Genomic DNA, 22,129 nt, shown 5'->3' with positions numbered 1-22,129 from the left:
TTCACCACTCCCTTCCAGCCCGTGCACACCCAGTACCTCGGGGAAGTTGCAGTTGGGCCAGGGGCTGCCACAGAAGCCCTGCTCATCGCCCAGGCTGTAGTTGATGGCCGACTCTGCCACGTGACATGCGTTGACCTGGCTTGCGCTGATGTTGTGCTCCTGTGCCAAGCAGCCCAGCAGGTCCTTGGAGTTGCATGTGAACTGGGGGCAGGGAGGAGGGTGGTGAGGGGAGGGTAAGCTGCTGGGGGACAGGTAGGGCAAGCCCAGCTGCAGGCTCCCACCCGTCCTCCACCTCAGGTGCAGTATGACACTGATGGGGACAAAATCTGAAAGAGGCTGAGGAACGGGCAAGGTTTGCCCAGCTGCCCTGGCTGGAGGGGGTGTGGCTAGCGTGCCCTGCCAAGGAGGGGCTCTTAAACATGCCTTGGGGACATTCCCTAAACTCTTCCTGGCCCCACCAGGCTTGAGAATGAAGAGCTAAGAACTTCACTTAGTGGGAGAGTACCAAGCATAGTGGCTCATGCCTGTAATCCCAGCATTTTGAGAGGCCAAGACCAGCGGATCACTTGAGCCCAGGAGTTTGAGACCAGTCTGGCAACCAGCCTGGCAACATGGGGAAACCCCATCTCTTAAAAAAAAAAAAAAAAAAAAAATTAGCTGGGCATGGTGGTGGTGCACACCTGTAGTCTCAGCTACTTGGGAGGCTGAGGCAGGAGAATGGCATAAACCCAGGAGGCAGAGCTTGCAGTGAGCTGAGATCCGGCCACCGCACCCCAGCCTGGGTGACAGAGCAAGACTCCGTCTCAAAAAAAACAAAAAACAAAAAAAACTGAAAAAAAAAAAAAGAATCCATGTGAGGCACATTGAGTCAAAGCTTATCCCAGACCCAGGAGCGACACAAATAAGAAAGTCTCTCCTAGCCCTGCCGGGTGGGTACACGGCTCCAATGGGTTTGATCCAATGGGGCTGTGGAGGTGCTGGGAGATCGTGCAGCTACCCACCATGTTGACAAAAGCCGCCAGGAACACCAGGGTGATGGTGAACACCCCAACTAGGGTGCTGTTCATCTTGGACCGCACGATCTTCCTGGAGAGAGTCTGCAGCGGGGAGGGGAAGAGCTAGGGTGGGGGTGGGGGGTAGAGAGGGAGGGAGGGAGAGACGGAATAGCATTCAGCAAGGACTCCACAAATGGCCCCGGGAGTGTAGTGGACCTACCTGTGTCTCTCCCCAGCATGACCCCCGGGCCTTCCAGGTGGCCCTTCCAGCCTGCAAGTCTCCAGCCTTGAACTGCTGCAACATTGCTTCCAGGTCAATGGCAGGGCAGATTCTGCAGCTGACCAGGAGCGGGACTACGTGGGGAACCCAGGTGAGAGAGGCAGGATGAGAGGAAAGATGGTATCTTGACCCAACAGAGAAATCAATAAAAAAGCACATTGACCTGCTGTGTGCCATCAGGGAGGGGCGGTGGGTGGCAGCTGAGGAGTCGTGGAGGGCTCAGAATGTTCCCCGGAGCGTTGAGAAGGCTTCTGGGAGGGAGTGGGCAGTGGTAGGTTTAAGGATTTGGAGAGGATTAGGCCTCACTCAGGAGGAGGAACTGAGCAGCGAGGAGCAGGAGGGAGGTGGATGTGGCCCTGAGCACTGAGTGAGCTCTGTCCTTAGCACAAAGCTCCATGGACCTGCCATTTCCCTCACCCTCTCCTCCTCTGTATTCTTCCACTAGACAAACCATGTCTACTCAAAGACCCCCTGTAGCTTTGGTAATTAAATGATTGGGCTCCTAAGTCCCATTTCTGCCACCAAATCTGATGCAGCTGGCCTTGTAAATAATGTCCCCCTCATCTCCCATGCAACCTAGGCTGGAAAAAGAATCTGATGGACAGAGAAGCAAAACAGTGGATCCATGATGCCCCACCCCTACCTGCCCCAACCCTTCCTGCTGAGGTCTATCTGCTACAGACATGCTAGGTGTCCATAAAACCCCCAAGGGCAGACAGGGTGGTTGAAAAAGCACTGAACCAGGAGTCGGGAAGCCTGGGCTTGGCTTGGTTTTTCCTTTGTGTTCCTGAGCAAGCCACATCCCATCTCTGAAGTCTCCTATTTGTAGGGCTCTTGGGACCTTTGGGCACCCCCAGCTTTTGTGGTGAGTGAAGCAGGCAAAGGTCTCTACCCCAATCATGGGCCGTGAGCATCCCTGAAAATTCTTGCTGAAAGTGCCAGACCACAAGGCTTCTCCATCCCCTGATACTGAGAGTGTCTGTAGTTGGCCACACTGACAGCTAAATAGGTCACAGGGCCGTAGCATGACCACCATGTGACCACTCACTCCCAGTGGGGAGGGGAAGTAGCTTGTGTGCTACAGTATTTGCTGCCAACCCAAAAAAGTGTCGGGCCCTTGGTCCAGTGTTGAAGCTTCAGCTGCAACCCAAACCCACTACATGTGCAGCATCCATGAGGGCCCATCACATGGGACTTCAGTGGCAAAGGGACTTCCAACACAAATATGCTGACACTCATGCTGCTGACTGTAACATGAGTAATAAAGTTTTTGTCTCTGACCCAGGAGTCTCGTGTCTTCTGCCAGCCTCTACGAAACAGCAACAAGCAAACTCATTAGCTTGTAAGTAGGGTAAAATCACACCTTAGACCCTTCAGCATTCTAGACAAAAAGTCAGGTCCCTGCTCACCCCCAGGTCTTGGGCTTGGGGCTGGCTGTGTGCATAGGGAAAGTGTATATCTTTCTGACCCCAGAATCCTCCTCCACCCTTCCAGCAAAGCCATTTCCTATCAGCAGAGGGAAAGAGGGGACCACAAAGACGGACAGATCACAGGAAGAACTGCTGCCATGGCAGAGGACTGGCAGTCTCGCATAGGCTACAGGCTGAAAGATGAAGGCCTGGGACTCCATCTCCCCAGCAGGAGAGCCTCCCAGGTATGCTCCTATACCACCAAGCCTGTGGCACATGTTCTGAGCAAACACTGGGATAATAAAGGAGACCCTCTGGGATAATAAAAGAGACCCTCTGACCAAACCGTCTTATGTGGTAGAAGGAAAGTTAAGTGTGATCTGAAGAGCATAAGCTTGTATTAAAATCTTGCTTAACAGACAGAGAAACGAATCAAATAGACTGAGGGTCCAGAAACAAATCCTTCCATTGATGGCCCAGTGATTTTGACATGCGTTCCAAGACAATGGTGAAAGGGCAGTCTTTTCAACAAACGGTGCTGGGACACATGGATATCCACAGGCAAAAAAATGAAGTTGGGTCCCTACTGCACCCTGTACAAAAATTAACTCAAAATGGACCAGAAAACTTAAATGTAAAAGCCAAAACTACAGAACTCTTATGGGAAAACATACAAGTAGATCTTTGTGACTTTGGATCAGGCAACGGTTTCTTAGAGGTGACACCAAAAGCACCAATCAAAAAAGAAAAAATAGATAAATTGGACTTTATCAAAATTAATTATTTTTGTCCTTCAACTAACACCACCAGGAAAGTTAAAAAAAAAAAAAAAAAGTATTGGTGAGGATGCAGAGAAGCTGGAATCCTTGTGCATTGCTGGTGGGAATGTAAAACAAGGCAGCCACTGAGGAAAACAGTAGGGCAGCTCCTCAAAAACTCAAGCATAGAATTATTCTATGATCCAGCAATTCCACTTCTGGGTATATGCCCCAAAGAATTTGAAACAGGGACTCGTACAGATACTTGCACACCCTTGTTCACAGCTGTATTCTTCCTAATAGCCTGAAAATGGAAACTATTTAATCGTCCATCAATTGATGAATAAACAAAATGTGATATATCCATACACAGGAATATTTTTCAGGCATAAAGAGAGTAAAGTGCTGTTACATGCTGCAATATGGACGAGCCTTAAAACATGCTAAGTGCATGAAACCAGTCTCACAAGGCCACGTGAGATTCCCTTTATGTGAGATGTCCAGAACACGCGAATGACAGAGACAGAGTAGATGAGTGGTTGTCGAGGGCTGTGGTGATCAGGGAGGGAGGAGTGACTGCTAATGGGTCTGGGGGTTTCTTCTGGGGATGACAACAACGTTCTGGAATCAGCATCAATAGTTGAATAACTTTGTGAATACACTAAAAACTCGTGTATTAAAAGTTCATTCACCTGTATAAAGGTGAATTTTATGGTATGCAAATTATGTCTCAATGAAGCTCTTATTTTAAAAAATCTTGCTCAGCCTCTTACTGGCTGTGTGATCCTACACTCTGAACTTCAGTCTCCTTACTGGGAAATCGGGAATAGCTCTCTCCCAGAGTGGCTATCAAGACTTAGCAAAGTGATGCATTTGAAAGTGCTCTGTAAGCTGTTAAATGCAACAGAAAAGTTAGTTAATATTTGCATTTTAAAGAGCTATATTGCCAATAAAAGTCCTTATTTCCCATTTAAAGGAATTTTTGGTTTCACAGCTGGGTAAAGTGTTTTGGCACTAGCATGCGGATCTTACTCTGAAATGGTATGACAGATGGTTTCAAATCGTTGGCTGCTGAAAATTTTGTCATTCTATCTCCATCCCCTTCCCCCAACCCCACCCCAACTCCTATTTGCCCTATGTTGTTTAAACTGCTCAGTTCTGATCCCCCCATCCACTGATTGAGAGGCTTCCTTCATCATTTTGCAACCACCAATGTAATGACTGATAGAGGCAAAGGTTACTAATACATGCTAAAACTTTCTTAATAAAAGGTGGTCGGGGAATAGGGTATGCACATTAGCTTCCTGGTGAATATAGGACCAGGAGCCCCACCAGGACCATCCAGAGGCCAGGAGAAGAACTGTAGGCTTAAAAAAAATCAATGTTAGATGTGGCTCTACCAGCTAATGAATGACTGAATGTGCACTGGTTTGCTTGCTACAAGTCAACTTCCCTCCACACTTTTTTTTTTTTTTTTTTTTGAGACGGAGTCTCCCTCTGTTGCCCAGGCTGGAGTGCAGTGGCACAATCTCTGCTCACTGCAAGCTCCGCCTCCCGGGTTCACGCATTCTCCCGCCTCAGCCTCCGGAGTGGCTGGGACCACAGGCGCCCGCCACCACGCCCGGCTAATTTTGTTTTTGTATTTTTAGTAGAGACAGGGTTTCACCGTGTTAGCCAGGTGAAACCAGGATGGTCGCAGTCTCCTGATCTCGTGATCCACCCACCTTAGACTCCCAAAGTGCTGGGATTACAGGCGTGAGCCACCGCACCCGGTCACCCTCTACACTCTTTAAAAAGACTTTCTCTTGACTTTAAAACCTTAGTAGGAACTCAGGAATTGCTGCTTTTTTGAAGTCTCCAGAAGATTTGACATCCTGTCTTGATAACAGTTTATAGAGTGTCTCATTTCCTATAATTAGAGAGTTCATCTATATGTCAACCCTAAATCCAGATTTTACCTCAGTGTGGATCTTAAAACTCTTGGCTGGGTGCGGTGGCTCATGCCTGTAATCCCAGCACTTTGGGAGGCTGAGGAGGGTGGATCACAAGGTTGGGAGATCGAGAGCATCCTGGCTAACACGGTGAAACCCTGTCTCTACTAAAAATACAAAAAATTAGCCAGGCATTGTGGCAGGCGCCTGTAGTCTCAGCTACTTGGGAAGCTGAGGCAGAAGAATGGCATGAACCCGGGAGGTGGAGCTGGCAGTGAGCCGAGATCATGCCATTGCACTCCAGCCTGGGCAACAGAGCAAGACTCCGTCTCAAAACAACAACAACAACAACAACAACAAAACTCTTTGCCAGGGGCAGAGTCTCTTCCCAGGGCTACACCACAACTGCAGTCAGATTGTGGAGAGGATTTTGTAGCAGGATGACTGTCTGTACCAGCCAATCACTTAATGCCTGCTCACAATCAGAGCCCAGAAAAAGAACTGTGTTCAAAAAATAAGTTCAGAACCAGTACATTCCCAATCTGATTAATTCAAATCAATTCAACATGAAAAACAGGAGTGGGAACATAGTTAATAAACCGTGATTGGGGTAAGGAACAGTTTGATCCTGGCCTCTTTGAATGTCTCCAGGCACGCTGAAGACCTCCCTGGGCCCCTGTCTGTGATGCGGGGCCAGGGTATTGCAAAGATAAAAGGAGGGGATGAAATTGGATGGCAAAAAAGTTTAAGAATACAGCCTCTTTGACAAGGAGCTAATAAAAGAAGCAGTAGCTCCTACTTCAGAAAAAGAAAAAAAAGGTAAGAAAACCACAGAGATCAAACCTGGCAGTCTGTAGAAGGGGTCCACCCAGTGCTCTCATCATTTGGCCTTTCAGGAGTCGACTGGACATATTAGCAGAGGCAGTGTCCTGGAGGGGAGGCTCATGGGCTCTGAATTAAAAGCCACCTGGTTTTAAATCCTAGCAATAACCACTTCCTAACTATAGGATCTAGAAAAGGCTGTCTAACCTCTCTGGGCTTCCGTTTCCTCATCTGCAAAGTAGATTCAATAAAAGCCACCTTTGAGGCTCAGGAAACACAGCTCAAAGTAGCATAGCTTGGATGTGGATCCTGGACTGTCCTGTCTTGAAAAACACAGGGGGAACCTACGATATGCCTCCTGGAACGAAGACCTCACCATCTCCTAAATGAATGATGTGTATGATGAGATGTGAATGGTGAGAGGAATGTGCCCCCTGAGCACGCAGGCGGAAAGGTGAACACGGGAATCCTAAAATCCTCACAGGATGGAAGGTACCTAGGAGGAGAGGGGTACTGGTTGCACGGTTAGACCCTATTTTAGAAATTGTGGACCAGGACTTGAGTTGGAGTGGTAGAAGGGAGAACCAGCAAGGTGGGCTTAGCTACACGCAGGCTGCAGGGAGAGGAGAATAGGCTCTGTCGGTGACTGCAGAGCAGACAGGGCCCACAGGAGGCTCTGGTCACAGATCCCAGGTGCTCATTCGATCAGGTCCAGGGGATCAGTACAAGGTAGACCAAGAGCAAGCCATCAGGCTGGGGGATAAGAGAGATTCACACACACACAGACACACACACACAGACACACACACACACACACACACACACACACCACACACACACACACAGAGCTACGCAGCTGAGTTCCCCCATAGGGCCCATCTGTACCTAAGTATTTGGAGCTGGCTAAAGAGGGAAGGGGCTGCACTTAGGAGCCGTGAGCAAACTCCCTATCCCTGGAGGTGATCAGGCAAAGCAGAGGCTGGCGCACCCCTCGCAGGGTTATCACTGGGAAATCCAGCCTCAGGTGGGTGGCTGGGCTCTCTCACTGCATGGGCCCCTTCCAACCTGAGATCCTCTGAGTTGTGGACAACGTGTGATGGTGAGCAGGGCTTTAACATGGTTTTCTCTAGGAAAAGCAGTTCTGGGGCCCAGGTCAGCACAGATGCCAAGGGAAGGAGCGGGGGTTCGTGCAGATGTGCAGACTTGCCCTCTAAGACAGCATCTCCAGAAGGAAGCACTCAGGGGGACGGTCCCTAAGGCAAGACATCTGAGGGGCAGCGGGGGCTCTGCAAGGCAGCTGAGGCTCAGGAGTGAAACCAGGACTTGAGGACACGATGAAGACCAAGGCACCAAGTTCGCCCTGCTGAGAAATCCAGGGCAGTGTGTGAGCTGCACTGAGCTGTGTCTGGAACAGACCGAATAGGCCCAAGATAAAAAGGCCACCAGAGCACTTAGTAAGAAGGCAAGGCCGGGCGCGGTGGCTCAAGCCTGTAATCCCAGCACTTTGGGAGGCCGAGACGGGCGGATCACGAGGTCAGGAGATCGAGACCATCCTGGCTAACACGGTGAAACCCCGTCTCTACTAAAAAATACAAAAAAATTAGCCGGGCGAGGTGGCGGCGCCTGTAGTCCCAGCTACTCGGGAGGCTGAGGCAGGAGAATGGCGTAAACCCGGGAGGCGGAGCTTGCAGTGAGCTGAGATCCGGCCACTGCACTCCAGCCGGGAGACAGAGCGAGACTCCGTCTCAAAAAAAAAAAAAAAAAAAAAAAAAAAGAAGGCAAAACCCAGAAAGAACCAGGGAAAACTGCTCCCCGACAGCCAGAGAAGACAACTCACTCAGCCGACACTTTCTCATATTTCTGTCTTTGAAAAGGTTAAAATACGGACAGTTTAAGGAAGTCAGTCCATGTTGTTCTGGGAAAATTGAAAAATAAATGAAATAGAGAAAGAGACTGACACTACCTGGCTTGGGGGTAATTTAGGAACTGTCGTATCTCTTTGCAAAGCCACTCCCTGTGACTTCTGAGAGACTGAGAAAATGAGAAAAAGTTTCTGAGTTCTGGTAAAACCACAAATGTTTTTCAAAAAGAAAACAGAAGAACCCTAAACACTGCAGGCTAGTCAGCTTCGTGTCAGCACCTGCAAAGGTGAGAAAATGAACTTCATTGGTCAACCCACTGCAGTGAGTGTGTGCCACAGTGCTCAGTGACAGGCTGACATCTGCATCAGGGAAGAAGGGGTACTGTTCCCCGCCATGCACATGGCAGGAGGTACAGCCAGCTAGAATCTCCTTTCATGTCTTCACATGCAAGCTGTTTAACCCACAACATGAAAGAGGGAAGAAGAAGAATTCAATGGAAAGAAGTTCATATTACAAACGACTTTTCAAATTGGGCTCTGCGTTCCAGAAAGTGGATAAACCCTGAGAAAATGGCTAATCAGGCCACGAGAGAAGGAGGCGGCAGGGATAGGAGCTCAGGGTGGGTGCTGGAGTCTATTTAATGGGTCAACCTCCAGCCCAGAGCGGCAGGTTCCAGGCTTCATAAGCCACTAAAATTCTTTAATGAAGCCTTCTATCTGTAAGATGGAAAAAGCAGGCTACCTAGCTGGATGGTATGGGACTGGGGGGACAGTGTTTGTGTAGCCTGGGGATGGAGGGTGAGTATTCCATCTACCAGCCCCCTCCCCCACCCCAAGGAAACCGAGGCCTCCACAGAACAGAGGCAGCAAAAATCACTGGGCTAGATAAAAGAACGGAGAACATGCTCAGTGAATTTCGCATTGATAACAAAATAGGCAAATTCAACAATACCAAAGAAGGCAGGGATGATTTTCATAACTCATCTTGAACTGTGGGGAAAATAACTCATGAGACCAACAACGGCCAGTGAAGGTGGCTGCAGGCAGGAAAATGGGTCCATCCTTCCCCTCCTCCACAACTGACTGCAAATCAGGAAACTCAAACGGAATGAAATCAGTAGAGCTCAGGTTCACCTAAGCCCCTAACAGAAAAGGAAGGAAATTTAGGTTCAAGCTTAAAAAATGAAAGACTATGCACAGCTTTGATTCTGATTTGAATGGGCTAATTAAGTGCCTGAAACAAACAAACAAAGAATGACTTTGCCTCAGGTTCCTTACTTAAAAAGAAATGTTCTCTTTGAGGTTCAGCAAAAGAACTTTTAACTATGGTGTACTTTTTTTGTAGGTGGTTGTGACTTTTCACTGTGGCAATATTTATACAACACAGAATCTGCCATTTTAACCATTTGTAAGTGTACCATTCAGTGGCATTAACCACACTCATGTTGTGCAACCAATATTGCTATCAATTTCCAAAACCCTCTCATCACCCCAAACAGAAGCTCTGAACCCATTAAGCAATAATGCCCGATCTCCCTCCTGCCAGCCACTGGGAATCTCTAGTCTGCTTTCTGTGTCTATGAATTTGCCTGTTCTAGGCATTTCATATAAATGGAATCAGATGATACATGTGACCTTTTGTGTCTGGCTTCTTTCACTCACTGCCATGTTTTCAAGGTCCTTCTATGTGGTAGCATGAAACGGCGCTGCATTCCTCTTTGTGGTGGAATAACATTCCACTGCAGTAGACACGCATTTTGTTTATCTATTCATCTGCTGATGGATGCTTGGGTTGTTTCCACTTTGTGGCTATTGAGAAAATACGGTGTCCTTTCATAGCCACGGGATGAAGAAGTGGAACTGACCACTCTGGATAAAGCAGGCTAGGGGGGCCTTGACAACCTCAAGACCAAAAGGCAGGAGTGGCTGAACATGGGGCAGGAGGGAGGTTGTGGCCTTGAGGAAGGAGGGTCAGTGGAGAGGCAGGGAACCAGCTAACGTTAAGCCCTACGATGCAGCCTATCAGATGCTATACTACTAGCAACTGACGGAGCACGCGGCTCAGCATGGCGTGCTTCTCAGACGTGCCCGATGGCTCTGGCTGACCCTGCCCTCTCTGGCTGTCCACCTCTGCACCTGGCAGGGGAGGTGAACCACAGCAGGTGATTCCTAAGGTCCCTTCCAGTTCTGGCAATCAGTCTAACAAGACCTTGACCACTATGTGACTATATAGTTAACAGACTAATAACAGCCCTCTCTGGAGGGTGGAGAGAGAAAGGGGACTTTGGAGGGGATGAAGGTCCAATTCCTCCAGAAGGAAGACGTGGTGCTCACTGCAGAAGAGGGAGTTATGGCAAGGCTGCACCTTAGTGCCCCACTGCCCACCCTAGAGGCTTAGCTCCCAGTGAGTGTCAGGGAGGAGTCGGAGAGGCTCAGCAGATGTGGGAGAGGCACAGATCTGCCCCAGGGATGAGTGCTTCCTGGGGGCCAGCCTGGTGCGTCAGGGAATTCTGAAACCACTGGTGAAGAAACTGAGGGAAAGGCCTGATGGGCACGGCAAACAGGAACATAAGTGGTTTCTACCACAGACCAGAATGACCCGGAGCCAGGTCACATTGAGGGACACAGCCTGGACAGGGGACACAGCACGCCTAAGAGATATGGGAGAAAAACTCAGAACAAGAGCCACATTTCTGCCGCCAACACCAGCCGGCTGTGTGGCCCGCGTGGAAATACCGAATCACTCGAGGGCCACACTCCTCATCTACATGCTGGGTGGCTCAAGACCTATCATCTCTGAGGTCCCCTCCAGGGAAAATTCCAGAGCACATGGGAGCACCAAAGTGCATGTCGAGGGAGACCCCCCCCACGCCCATTGTCTCAGCAAATATTCACTGGGCACTGCTCTGTGCCAGGCTTGGTGCTAGGCGCCCTTCCTTCCTTGTGCATAACATGAACAGGCGCAGCAGCCACAGCATCTTCTGGTTGCAGAGATTTGCCAAGGGCAAGTTAAAGCAGCCAGTGAAGAACAGGTTCCCACTGACCATTTGCCCACCTCCAGGCGAGCTTGCTGCCAATGCCAATGGAGAGGTGTGGCTGGCATCAGGCACTCTCCCACCCCTGCCAAGCACAATACTTGGGCCCCTTCACATTTCAGGCCCCTGCGTAGGGCCCCTACCAGGGCTGAGACAAGCGGGAAGAAGGTGGTTGCAACCCAGCTGTCAGCTACACTCACCTTTACGCAGGAGTAGATCACAGACACAAACACCACCAAGGTCAGCAGCAGGGAACAGGTCAGGTAGAAGCTGAGCATGAATACGGAGCTGGAGGGAGAGAGGAGGGGAGGGAGAAGCCAGGCTCAGGTGGCAGGGCTGCACCTTCTGGGGGGCCTGCCTGACAAGCAGGCCACAGGTCCCCCGTGCCCATCCTCACAGCTTCAGAGGGCCTGGGCTCTGAAATCCGGAGAGGGAACCTCAAGTTGCTCCATCTCCCCTAATCCACTGCCCAGCCTTTTGCACTGACTGCCTGAGCAGGGCTTACACAGCCTTGCAGGTGGATTCTGGAGCCCTCCCCATAAGGGTATGGTTCCCTCCCCTTCCGGTGGGGACAGCAGCCCACAGGAAGCTGAATGGAGAACCAGGTGACACCTGATAGGTATTTTGCCTAGTTCTCAGCTATTCACTGATGTGCTTCATCTAGCTTAGAAGAACCACCTGGTTATTCCCTCCAAGTCGTCACTCACGGCTCCATAAACAACTGTGAAGGCTGAAAACTGATTGGATCAGTGGCCTTCATTTCTAGAAATGCCTTTGTCAGCAGCACAGCCAGTCACTCTTTGAGAAACAGGGGTGACTGTCTCTTTAGAAGGGCAGAATCTCTAAGCCCCACCCCCTTTCCACTGCCAGGTCCCAAAACAAGTCTGTGGGACTGCCACGTCCCATAGTTTTTGCTCCTCTATTCCTAGCCAGTTCAACAAGAAAAATGCAAGGATTTCCCTCTGCCCCTCCTTTCAGATGCAGATCACAGGTGACCTTCAGAGCCACCGCGGGTGGCCACCCTCAGACAAAAGTGTAAGTGACTTTCCATCCGGAACTTCCCATTGGCCCTCCTGGGGCAAGGGATGGCCTGGAGACAACATACCCCGCCATAGCACCAGGTGGCTGTTCAAGGGAGGAAGAGTGGCCTGAAGATGCCAGGTGTTGTTATGGGGTTAAAAGCCAGTGGGGGGCGTGAGAGGCAGGTGAACACCTCTAGGGAGGATTCAAACAGCATCTTTGTTCCAGGCCTCCACAGAAGCCAGCACTTAGCTGTCTTCAACAAATGGAACAAGAGGAAACGAATTCTCTTCAGAGGAAAAGAAAGACCTTTAGAGTGGCTTTCCTAGAGAGGAGGTGGCTAGAGAATGACCTCTGCCAATGTCTAAGCCACTTGGAGGGAATGAAGCTGTTGCAGGCAGGGCAGGTAACTGAGATGACCCAGCCCTCAAGCCACTGCAGAGAAGGAAAAGCAGCAAAGAGGCAGGACTATGCACTCAAGCTACAGGGACTGTCAGTTACAACGGGATTATAAACCAGATTGCTTTTTTTTTTTTTTTTTTTTGAGACAGAGTCTCACTTTGTTGCCCAGGCTGGAGTGCAGTGGTGTGATCTCGGCTCACTGCAACCTCTGCCTCCCAGGTTCAAATGATTCTCCCACCTCAGCCTACTGAGTAGCTGGGATTACAGGTGTGCACCACCACACCTGGCTGATTTTTTGCATTTCCACTGTGTTGGCCAGGCTGGTCTTGAACTCCTGGCCTCAAGTGATCCACCTCCCTTGGCCTCCCAAAGTGCTGGGATTACGGACATGAGCCACTGTGCCCAGCCTCCAGATTGCTTCTTGATACTTGTGGGTCCACATCAGTACAGAAAGATGGGGTTTTATGCCAACAAGGACCCCAGCTCTGCACAGCCTCAGTGCAGGGGTCATCCAGGGTGGAGCTGGCTGCCAGTGCCTGGTTTTCACCTGTGGCATCCAACAGAGTCACGGCAGATACAAATGTAAGGGAGATCTTTTCATTCATTTAATAATGTTGTTAAAAATAAAATACATGTCGACATCATGTACCTCCTGCTATGGTACACGGAGAAGGACACATCATCACTTCAGTGGGAGCATTGCCAAAATCTAATCATGAAAAAACATCAGACGCACTCAAATGGAAACTACAAATTAATTGGCCAGTAATCCTCAAAAGTGCCAAGGTCATGAAAGACAAGCAAAGACTGAGGAACTATCACAGATGGGAGGGGATGTAGGACATGAATCAACTACATGTGACGCGGGATCCTGAAAAGGCTCCGGGAACACAAGCTGGATAGTGAGGGGAAAACGACGAATTAGAATAAGGTCAGTAGATGAGTTAATAGTATCATTTTAGTGTTGATTTCCTGGTTTTGATCATTACACTCCAGTTACAGAAGTTGTCAACATTCGGGGAAACTGGATGCAGGACGCACAGAATCCCTCTCGGCTACTTTTGTAACTTCTCAAATACCATTATATCAACATGAAAAACAGAAGGTACTGGCTTTGGGGACTCTTTAGATGAAGCAAGGCTTAGAAGATATAACCAAATTTGAGTAGATCCGGGCTACAAATAAAACTAAAAGTAGAAGACATTTTGGGGGACAGTTTGAGAAATTTGAATATGGACTGGGTAGTAGGTGATAGTAGGGAATTTATGCTAATTTTTTTGGTATATAAAGTATTGGTGTTAAGGAGGAAAATGTACTTAAATTAGGTGTACATTGAGGCTTTTATGGGTAAATGTCTTTGTGTCTAAATTTACTTTAAAACAATCAGAATAAAATAGATGAAACAAACACTGCAAAATATTAACAGCTATTCTATCTAGGGGATGGGTACTAATTAGATTAATTACTTTTCTGTGCATTTGAGGAATTACATAATAAAAAGTAAAAATATGTATTTATGCATACACTTATATGTATGTGTGTATATATATGTATTAGGTGTATGTGTATAGGTGTACATACATAAGGCAATTATGTTTCTCTTCCCAAGCGAGACTCTAATGTGAATGACAATTTAACAAACACTTCATTTCCAAAAGCCGTGCATACTTCAAAGTACCCCCCCATAGAAGCCACAGGCTTTCTCGGCGACACAGCCAGTCCTCAGAAAAGTTCAGAAACACCTCTTTGTGAAATACTTTCAGAACTTGAAATCCATTCTTAGAAATATCCACAATAGTAGAAAACCTGCATCTTTTGAATATTTTTTTTTTTTCCAAGAATTAAAGGTTACACAGAAAGCAGCCCAGGGAATACTTTGGGTGACTCAATTGTCAGTGGTGGAGTGGGTTAATGGGACGAGACAATTAAGTGATAAAAAGGCGTCTCTTGACCAGGCGCGGTGGCTCACACCTATAATCCTAGCACTTTGGGAGGACAAGGCAGGTGGATTGCCTGAGCTTGGGAGTTCGAGGACCAGCCCAGGCAACATGGTGAAACCCTGTCCCACTAAAATACAAAAAATTAGCCAGGCATGGTGGTGGGTGCCTGTATTCCCAGCTACTCAGGAGTCTGAGGCAGGAGAATTGCTTGAACTCGGGAGGCGGAAGTTGTAGTGAGCCAAGATGGTACCTCTGCACTCCAGCCTGGGCAACAGAGTGAGACTCTGTCTCCCTCCCCCTAAAAAAAGCAACTCTCGTACAGCTAAGCAGCGATCGGTGAGAAGTCGCCCACCCTGGAATGAGCACATCATCTTCCTACCCAGAGAGGTCAGACCCCCGGCTTCCTATCCCACTGAGGGCACACTCAGAAACTTCTCTCCCTGCCTAAGCAAGTGTAGGCCAGACTCCCTGCTCTGTTCTCCTAAATGACCACCCCCTCCCAACCCTGGGATTCCCTGCAGCCAGGGGAAGGAGCCCAAGAGGGCTGGGGATACTCACTGGGGCACGATGGTGATCTGGACAAAGCAGATGAAGAGGAAGACGAGCGACGCACACGCCACATAGGCACCAAATCGGTCATCTACCTGCTTGGAGTACTGAGAGGAGACGGGCATGGTGAGAAGGGCCAAGACACCTGGCCTAGTCCACTCCAGCCCTGTCAATCCCACACACTCAGGGCAGCCACTCAGGGGTGGTCACCTGGGCAGCCCACTCCCACAACAAGGAAGACCCGAGAACCAGAGCCAGACTTAGACCCCAGGAAACCATTCCAGATCACCAGACGGTGCTGCCTATGGAGAGGGCAGTTGAGAGGGATCTGAAACCTTCTGCAGGTGGGTCACCTTCAGAGTAATCCATACTGATCACGGCCACATACATGACTGCACACCATCTACCCGCTAGGAAACATGTCAGGTGTCTACAGGCCTCATCCAGCACCCCCACAACAGCCCGGGAAGTCAGAATATAACGGCTGTCATTTCTTCTTCAGAGATGAGCAAGCTGGCCCTCAGAGAGCTCACAAGACTTGTCCAAAGTCACATCTGAGGCTCCTTGCCCCAGCTCCTCCCATGATACCAATCAGCCACACTGATGGAGGTTGGGCTGGCACAGTCACCCAGAGTAACACCCAAGTCAGGTCCATACACTGCTGGTCCATTTCCACAGCTCCACCTCGCTGATTCAGTGTGCTTGTCTGGTTGAATGCTGATGAGCACACCCCAAGTCCACTTTAACTGAACCCTGGGGAGACGCTGCCACACAGTGCGAAGAGAACTGACTGGACCGGGGTCTGGCTCCAGCTCCGTCGCTGCTTCACTGGGTGGCCGAAAGCAGGTCCCCCAACCACTCTGGGCTTTAGCTTTCTCATTGACAATGTGAGGAAATGCAACAGAGAGATCTTCACTATCCCTGCCAACTTTACCACCTTGAGGTCTCAATGGGACAAAGCAGTTGGGCTATCCATCGACAACGATAATAACAACAATGCAAATAGCAACGAATATGCACCGAACGCCTACGATGCGACAGATACTGTGTCGTACATAGAAACTCTGCTGGGCATGGTGGCTCACGCCTGTAATCCCAGCATTTTGGGAGACCGAGGCAGGTGGATCACCTGAGGTCAGGAGTTCAAGATCAGCCTGTCCAACACAGTGAAACCCTATCTCTACTAAAAATACAAAAATTAGCCGGGAGTGGTGGAGGGTGCCTATCATCCTAGCTACACAGGAGGCTGAGGCAGAAGAATTACTTGAATCCAGCGGGAGGAGGTTGCAGTGAGCCAAGATCAAGCCGCTGGACTCCAGCCTGGCCAACAGAGTGCAACTCCGTTTCAAAAAAAAAAGAAACTCATTTCATTCTCACTATAACCCTATGAAGTGGGAATGTTAACTGCCCCATTTTCTAGATAATGAAACTAAGGCACAGAGAAGTTAAGATGTATCCCTTCCAACCAGGGAAGCCTCCCTAGAACTCACATCTCCCTAGGCAGCACAGCATCAGAGCTGGGGAACCTGAGGCCACCCCTTCCATGGTGCTGGGGGCAGGACGGAGCTGTACGGTTTCCTTGCCCTCCTCCTCCTGGTCCTGATTCAGTACAGGGCCCTCCTTTACCCAGGGTGCTGTACCTTCTTCTCTAAGTCAGGCTCCCTGAAGGTCAGGAGGAACTTGCGGACATGCTCAGACCGAAGCCTGTCAATGCTCCTGGCATCAATGGCGCGGCCCAGAAACTCATCTACTTCATCCTCAGGGTTCGCACTCTCCTGGGCATTCCTGGGGAGCAGAAGGCACGGGCGTGAGACAGGTTGACCACAGGGGCACCAGCAGAGGGCTGGCTCTTCCGACCATCCCCCCAGACTCTCAGAGAGGCCCGGCAGCTGTCCACCACCAGCCCAATCAGGGCAGCGGGAGCTGAGACTGAGACCAGAAGCCTAAGCCGAGCTCTGAACAACTGCACAGGTGAACAGGCAACTGCCCAAGTCTCAGCCCTTCCGGCTTAAGGGGGTTGTTGACAATAGCTTTTCTGACTCTGTTAACATATTTTATTAGCATAACAACGTGAGCTACCATGGATGGTTTAATTGGACTTTCCCTACAGCTAACAGGGTTTGCTCTTTACCCTCCAGCTCTGCTATCCTCCTGAAAAGAAGCCCTAGATCAGGGAGTTTCTCGGGTTTTTGCCACGGGGACTGTGGCCCACCTGGTTTCTTTCACCCAGCTCAGGGCACTCTTGAGAAGCAGGTTTCATAGACTTGAGTGCTGACCTCCAACACCCTGTTTCTCAGGGTAAAGCCCAGTCCTGGAGTGGAATTTCTGACAGTCCTGAGAACCGGAAGTGAAGGAGGGAGAAGTGGGCACTGCCTCGGGGCACTGGATGCCAGGCGCTGCTGACCAGTGTGTAAGGTCTGCACTTTCCTGAGGGAGCCCATGTGTGTGCACACATGCACGTGCGTGTCACGGAGATAAAATGGGCAGTGCTGAGCCCTGTCCTTCTGCTGGGTGGCCTTGGTTCCTGGGCTGCCCTAGCCTGTCTGGGGCTGCTGCTGACCACCTGATGGCTAGGGGGCGCTCCATTCACTCTCAGCGAAGACTGCAAGAGGGGTCATTTTCCATGGAGTGTGGAGAAACCAAATGATAAGGTGGATTGGGAGATATCCCCTAGACCCAGGGAGCAGGAATAAGGAAGGGCACATTACTCACTTGTCCTTGGGGTCTTCAAAGCCCTAAAAGAGGATAGAGAAAGAGAATGAGAACAGAGAGAACCCAAAGCTCAGAGGCTTCTAAAAGGCTGCAGCTCATCTCTCTACAGTCTCCCAAAGGGTGTGGACATAGAGAGTATGGTCACTCAGGACCTCCTTCCTTCCTCCCTCCCTCATTCCCTCCCTCCCTCCCTCCCTCCTTCCCTTCCTTCCCTTGGAGAATACAGCTGGGCTCTCCCTAAGAGACAGGTGCTGTGCTAGACACTGGGGATGCCCTGAGATTTCACTTCATCCACGGGCACAATCCATGTGTCTAAGCTCTTCCTGCCCCCATGCTCAACTCCCTTCCTAAACCTCTCCTCACCATCCTCCTGCACCCTGGGCTCGGAGGGACCCCTCTCAATCCTGCTCCTTACTCAGATGGAAATCGGGGAACTGCTGGGCTGCACAATCTCTGTCACACGGACACACTCAGGCACACTCACCTCCTCGTGTACATCACACCGAGCACACATAAAATCTCCAGGAGTTAGCACATTTTGCACTTTAAAAAATTACACTCTAGTTACCTGCAACAGCTGTTTTAGTAACTGAGAATCAATGCATTCTTGCAAGGCCAGGGTTGGTTGGGGACTCAGAGGGTAAGGAACCCACCTGCCACAGATCTGACTGCTGTTCTATCAGAGGTGAGGGTGGGAAGGGCCCTTACCAGCTGTCAGACTCAAAGCCCCCTTTACGAATTTCACAAAGGAAGAGAGGTGTGTCGGGGTCTCACCAGTGGTGGCAGAATGGAGGCTTCCCCACTGTGGGGAAGGGTGGAGTCTCAGAGGTGGTGCAGGAGGTGACAAGTAGCCCCAGGACTTGCTGTTTAGATTAGCCTCGGGATGCCAGGATTAGGACAGAGGATGCCCCTTCCCTGGCAGTGTAGAGCACTCTGCTGGGCAAACAGAGTTCGGCAAACACTGGGTGAACCCAAAATCCAAATGAACACACCCTTCTTCATTCCCAATGAGGACACAGTTTGAAAATACAAAAAGAGGGATTTATGTTCCTCTTCATGAGCCAGGGCTATCAGGCACTGAAACAAACATGGGGCCCTGGTGGCACAGAGCTCTACCCCCAGCTCTACCCCCAGCTGAGGGCTCTGGGGAGCCTCAGCAGCCTCTGGAGTCACCTCCAAGTGACCAACTATGGGCTCTGAGCTTCTCCCAGGCTGCCAGCGCCAGCCCAGGATGGCCTGGTAGTTGTCTGCCTAGGCAAACTGCACCCTTCTACTTGTCCTCTGAGAATGGCCAGGCCCTCCCTCCAGGCTATAAAGTGGTCCCACGCCACCATCCCAGCCCTGGGCTGGAGGCGTAGATGTCACTCAAGTGAGCACTCCCTCCGGGGGGCAGGCCCGTGCCTGATGCTCCCAGGATCCCTCAGAGCACAGGTGTGGCGGGCGCAGAGAGCTGGACAGGCGAGCTTCCCGCGGAAGACCCCCTGCAAGGGGCTGGCCCACTCAATTCCATCCCAGGAGCTGGCAAAAATTTTGCTACAGAACTGAGAAGAACTGAGCTATATTACATGCATGCTGGTCTCTATGACTCAAAAATAGGCCGAAATGGTGTGAATAAGCCTGTTCTGGCCTTTCCCAATGCTCCTTTGGTCATCTGCTGAGGCTGGTGCAGGGGACCCAGTTTTTCTTCCTGTGCTGAGTGGGGGGCCAGGACCATCCTAACCACACTACTTGTCATGTTGGTGTGGAGAGCCCAGTGCCAGGTCACTATGGCGAGTTGGTAACAGGACAGATAACACCGGTCCACAAACCATGGCAGGGGGACTGTTAAGAACACAACGGAGTGGACTGGGCTCAAATCCCGCCACCTACTTACTCTAACAGTTCCAGGACAGCGGCTACTTGGCCTCCCCCAGTCTGCCTACACTCCCTCCTGCAGCACCCGGGCCCCACTCTACTGGCCATTCCTGGGTTTGGTGAGAGGCGCTCAAGCCCACATGTGTCTTCCCACTGGCAACCTTTTCATGAATAAATAACCTTAAAGACCTTATGACACTAGTGCCTAAGCATCAACCAGCACGGCTCATCACTGTGTTTTAGAAGCTGGGTAAAAGCTGAAAAAAGATTTAAAAGGCACTGCTGACTCCGAGTTCAAACCTTCTAACAGCTCTCAGTCACTCCTGTGTGCTCCCGGGCCCCCATCCCCGCTTCAGGGGACTATTTCTCGTAAAACTCATCCAGTATGGGCAGCTCAGGGTGAAAGCTTGCCTTCTGTGGATCTCTCTCCAGGATTCCAGGCACGTGTAGCACGGAAAGCCCAATGGTCCTCGTGGCAACTGCAGAACCTGTCTCCATCCCCAGCCTAGATATTCCCACTGGCCACGCTGGAGTGGGGCCCAGAGGCTGGTCACTGATGGTGGTCCCCTCAGGGGACACCGGGCCCAGCCAGGACAGGAGCCTCTGTTCCCACAGCCCTGTTCTTCTGCACTCCTTCCCCTCCCTGCTGGGCAAAGCGATGAACGCCATGGAGGAGACTTCCTGGCAGCCTCCTTCTCCAGAGACTGTCCCTTCGCCATGACAGTCCTGACTGTGAATTCTTCCAAAGTTCCTTGTCCTAATGATGAACAATATATCTGCCAACCCGGTGCCTACAGTCCAAACTATCTCCTTTCAGACTTCAAGATAACTAAAGATAGAGCTTATATCAAACATCACTAAAAAATAACTTTCCATGGATTCTAAACAGAAAGAATCTCTCACCCCTGCCTCTCTGTGGGTTGCTCCCTGCCCTTCCCCGGCCACCTCTCTGCCTTCCCTTCCTCCCCATCTCCCTCCCCTACTCCCCAGCTTCCCCTCCACTTCCTGCTCAATGCTCAATGCCTCCTCTCACTCGGTTCTCCTGCCCCTCTTTGCTATCCCTGCTCTCAATCCTTCCCCCTTTCCCGCTTTCTCCCTTATCTTTATTTTGAGATAAGGTCTTGCTCTGTCCCCCAGGCTGGAGTGCAGTGATCATGGCTCACTGCAACCTCAACCTCTTCGGCTCAAGCCATCCTCCTGCCTCAGCCTCCCAAATAGCTGGGACTGAAGGAGCATGCTACTATGCCTAGCTAGTTTTCCTTGTTAATGTTTGTAGAGTTGGGGTCTCACTATGCTGCCCAGGCTGATTTCAAATGCTTGGCTACCCTGACCATGTGGGTACAGAGTCTCCAGGAGACTATCAAAGGGCTGAGGTGACCATGGGGAGGGTCGCCAACTGCTCTTTGCTCAGGGGAGGGAGGGTGGTGGCTGGAGCCTTTAGTGACACTGACCAGGTCTGTGGAAATTCAGGTTTGGAGCCCTGGGGAAGGCCAGGCTTCTCCACTCTGCTGTCTGGTAACTCAGGGCCCCCTCCAAGAGGTGTCTCTGCTGTCAAAATGTTAAATGGGGGTCTTGGCTCAATTCACTTTTCCTCCTGTACATTTTCCTTAAACTTATATCATCTGCTACTCGTTGGCTAATAAGGAGCAGAGCGACTGGGTCCCTGCCTGTCCCCTCCTCCAGGCTCCTGGCTCTTGTCTGCTGACTCCACTGGATTTCCACGGAGTCCGCCTCTGATCCCTTCTTCCACAACCTCAACCGAGTCTGCTCCAGAGAGCCCAAACTTAGAGCTACTTGTGCAACATGCCCCTCCTTTGCTAAGTGGCCACACAGAAACACACACACACACACACACACACACACACACACACACACACACACAGTCCCTGTGCCATCCCTCGGCCCTTCCTAGCGTGGGTGACTCCCACCTGGGAACCTGGTGCCCCTGAGCTGAGCAGCATGCCTGAGGGGCAGAAACCAAGCTCTCAGACAGAAGGAGAGAAAACACCACCACGGCAGCGTGGCTTCTTCCTCCTCTTCCCACCGGAATCCATCTTCCTGTCATTGCTGTCAGAGCCCAGGCAGCGCATCCTGAATTCACCTGTCCCGGTGTGTGCAGGTCCCTGGAGGTGGGGCTGACACCCAACCATGGCCTCCCCGACTTGCTCAGCCCATGTGCTCCCACTGGAAGGCTGGCATTAGTGGGGGGTGTTTCTCAGCACAGAGGGCAAAGGGGACCACCACCTGGCACTTCCCAGAAAGCACTAGGGTAGTTTCTGAGCAACTGAACCAAAAGATGTGGTTTCACTTGCCTGGGAAATGCAGGAGGTGCTGGAAGAGGGTATGACAAGCTGGTGCCCACCCAACTCCCCAGGGCCTCACCAGATAGTGCCAAGAGACAGCTGGAGGCTGTGGCTGGCCGAGTCTAGCCAGACATGCCTGCTTCCAGGCTGTGCCACAAGCTCTGCCAAGAGGGAGGGAAGAAGGGGTGCTACCAGTCTGTTCTAAAGCCTAATGAGGCATGCCATGGGGGGGTGGGAAGAGCTTGGGGCCAGAAGCAG

At 50.7% G+C, this 22,129-nt stretch overlaps 1 protein-coding gene across 1 annotated transcript in view; it reads right to left on the bottom strand.

Annotated features, from left to right (window-relative positions):
* ADCY5 (adenylate cyclase 5) overlaps nt 1-22,129 on the bottom strand; it is a 166,405-nt gene that overhangs the window by 20,829 nt on the left and 123,447 nt on the right. The window contains exons 9-14 of the mRNA XM_033211005.1: nt 17,715-17,737; nt 16,643-16,787; nt 15,012-15,109; nt 11,292-11,379; nt 1,002-1,118; nt 37-201 (exon numbers count right to left, since the gene is read on the bottom strand). Coding sequence (XP_033066896.1) covers nt 37-201; nt 1,002-1,118; nt 11,292-11,379; nt 15,012-15,109; nt 16,643-16,787; nt 17,715-17,737 — 636 coding nt within the window. The remainder of the gene's footprint in view (nt 1-36; nt 202-1,001; nt 1,119-11,291; nt 11,380-15,011; nt 15,110-16,642; nt 16,788-17,714; nt 17,738-22,129) is intronic.

This window comes from Trachypithecus francoisi, unplaced genomic scaffold, assembly GCF_009764315.1.
Source record: "Trachypithecus francoisi isolate TF-2019V2 unplaced genomic scaffold, Tfra_2.0 Lachesis_group0, whole genome shotgun sequence".
Classification (NCBI taxonomy): domain Eukaryota; kingdom Metazoa; phylum Chordata; class Mammalia; order Primates; family Cercopithecidae; genus Trachypithecus; species Trachypithecus francoisi.
This window is presented reverse-complemented; position numbering and strand designations above follow the sequence as displayed.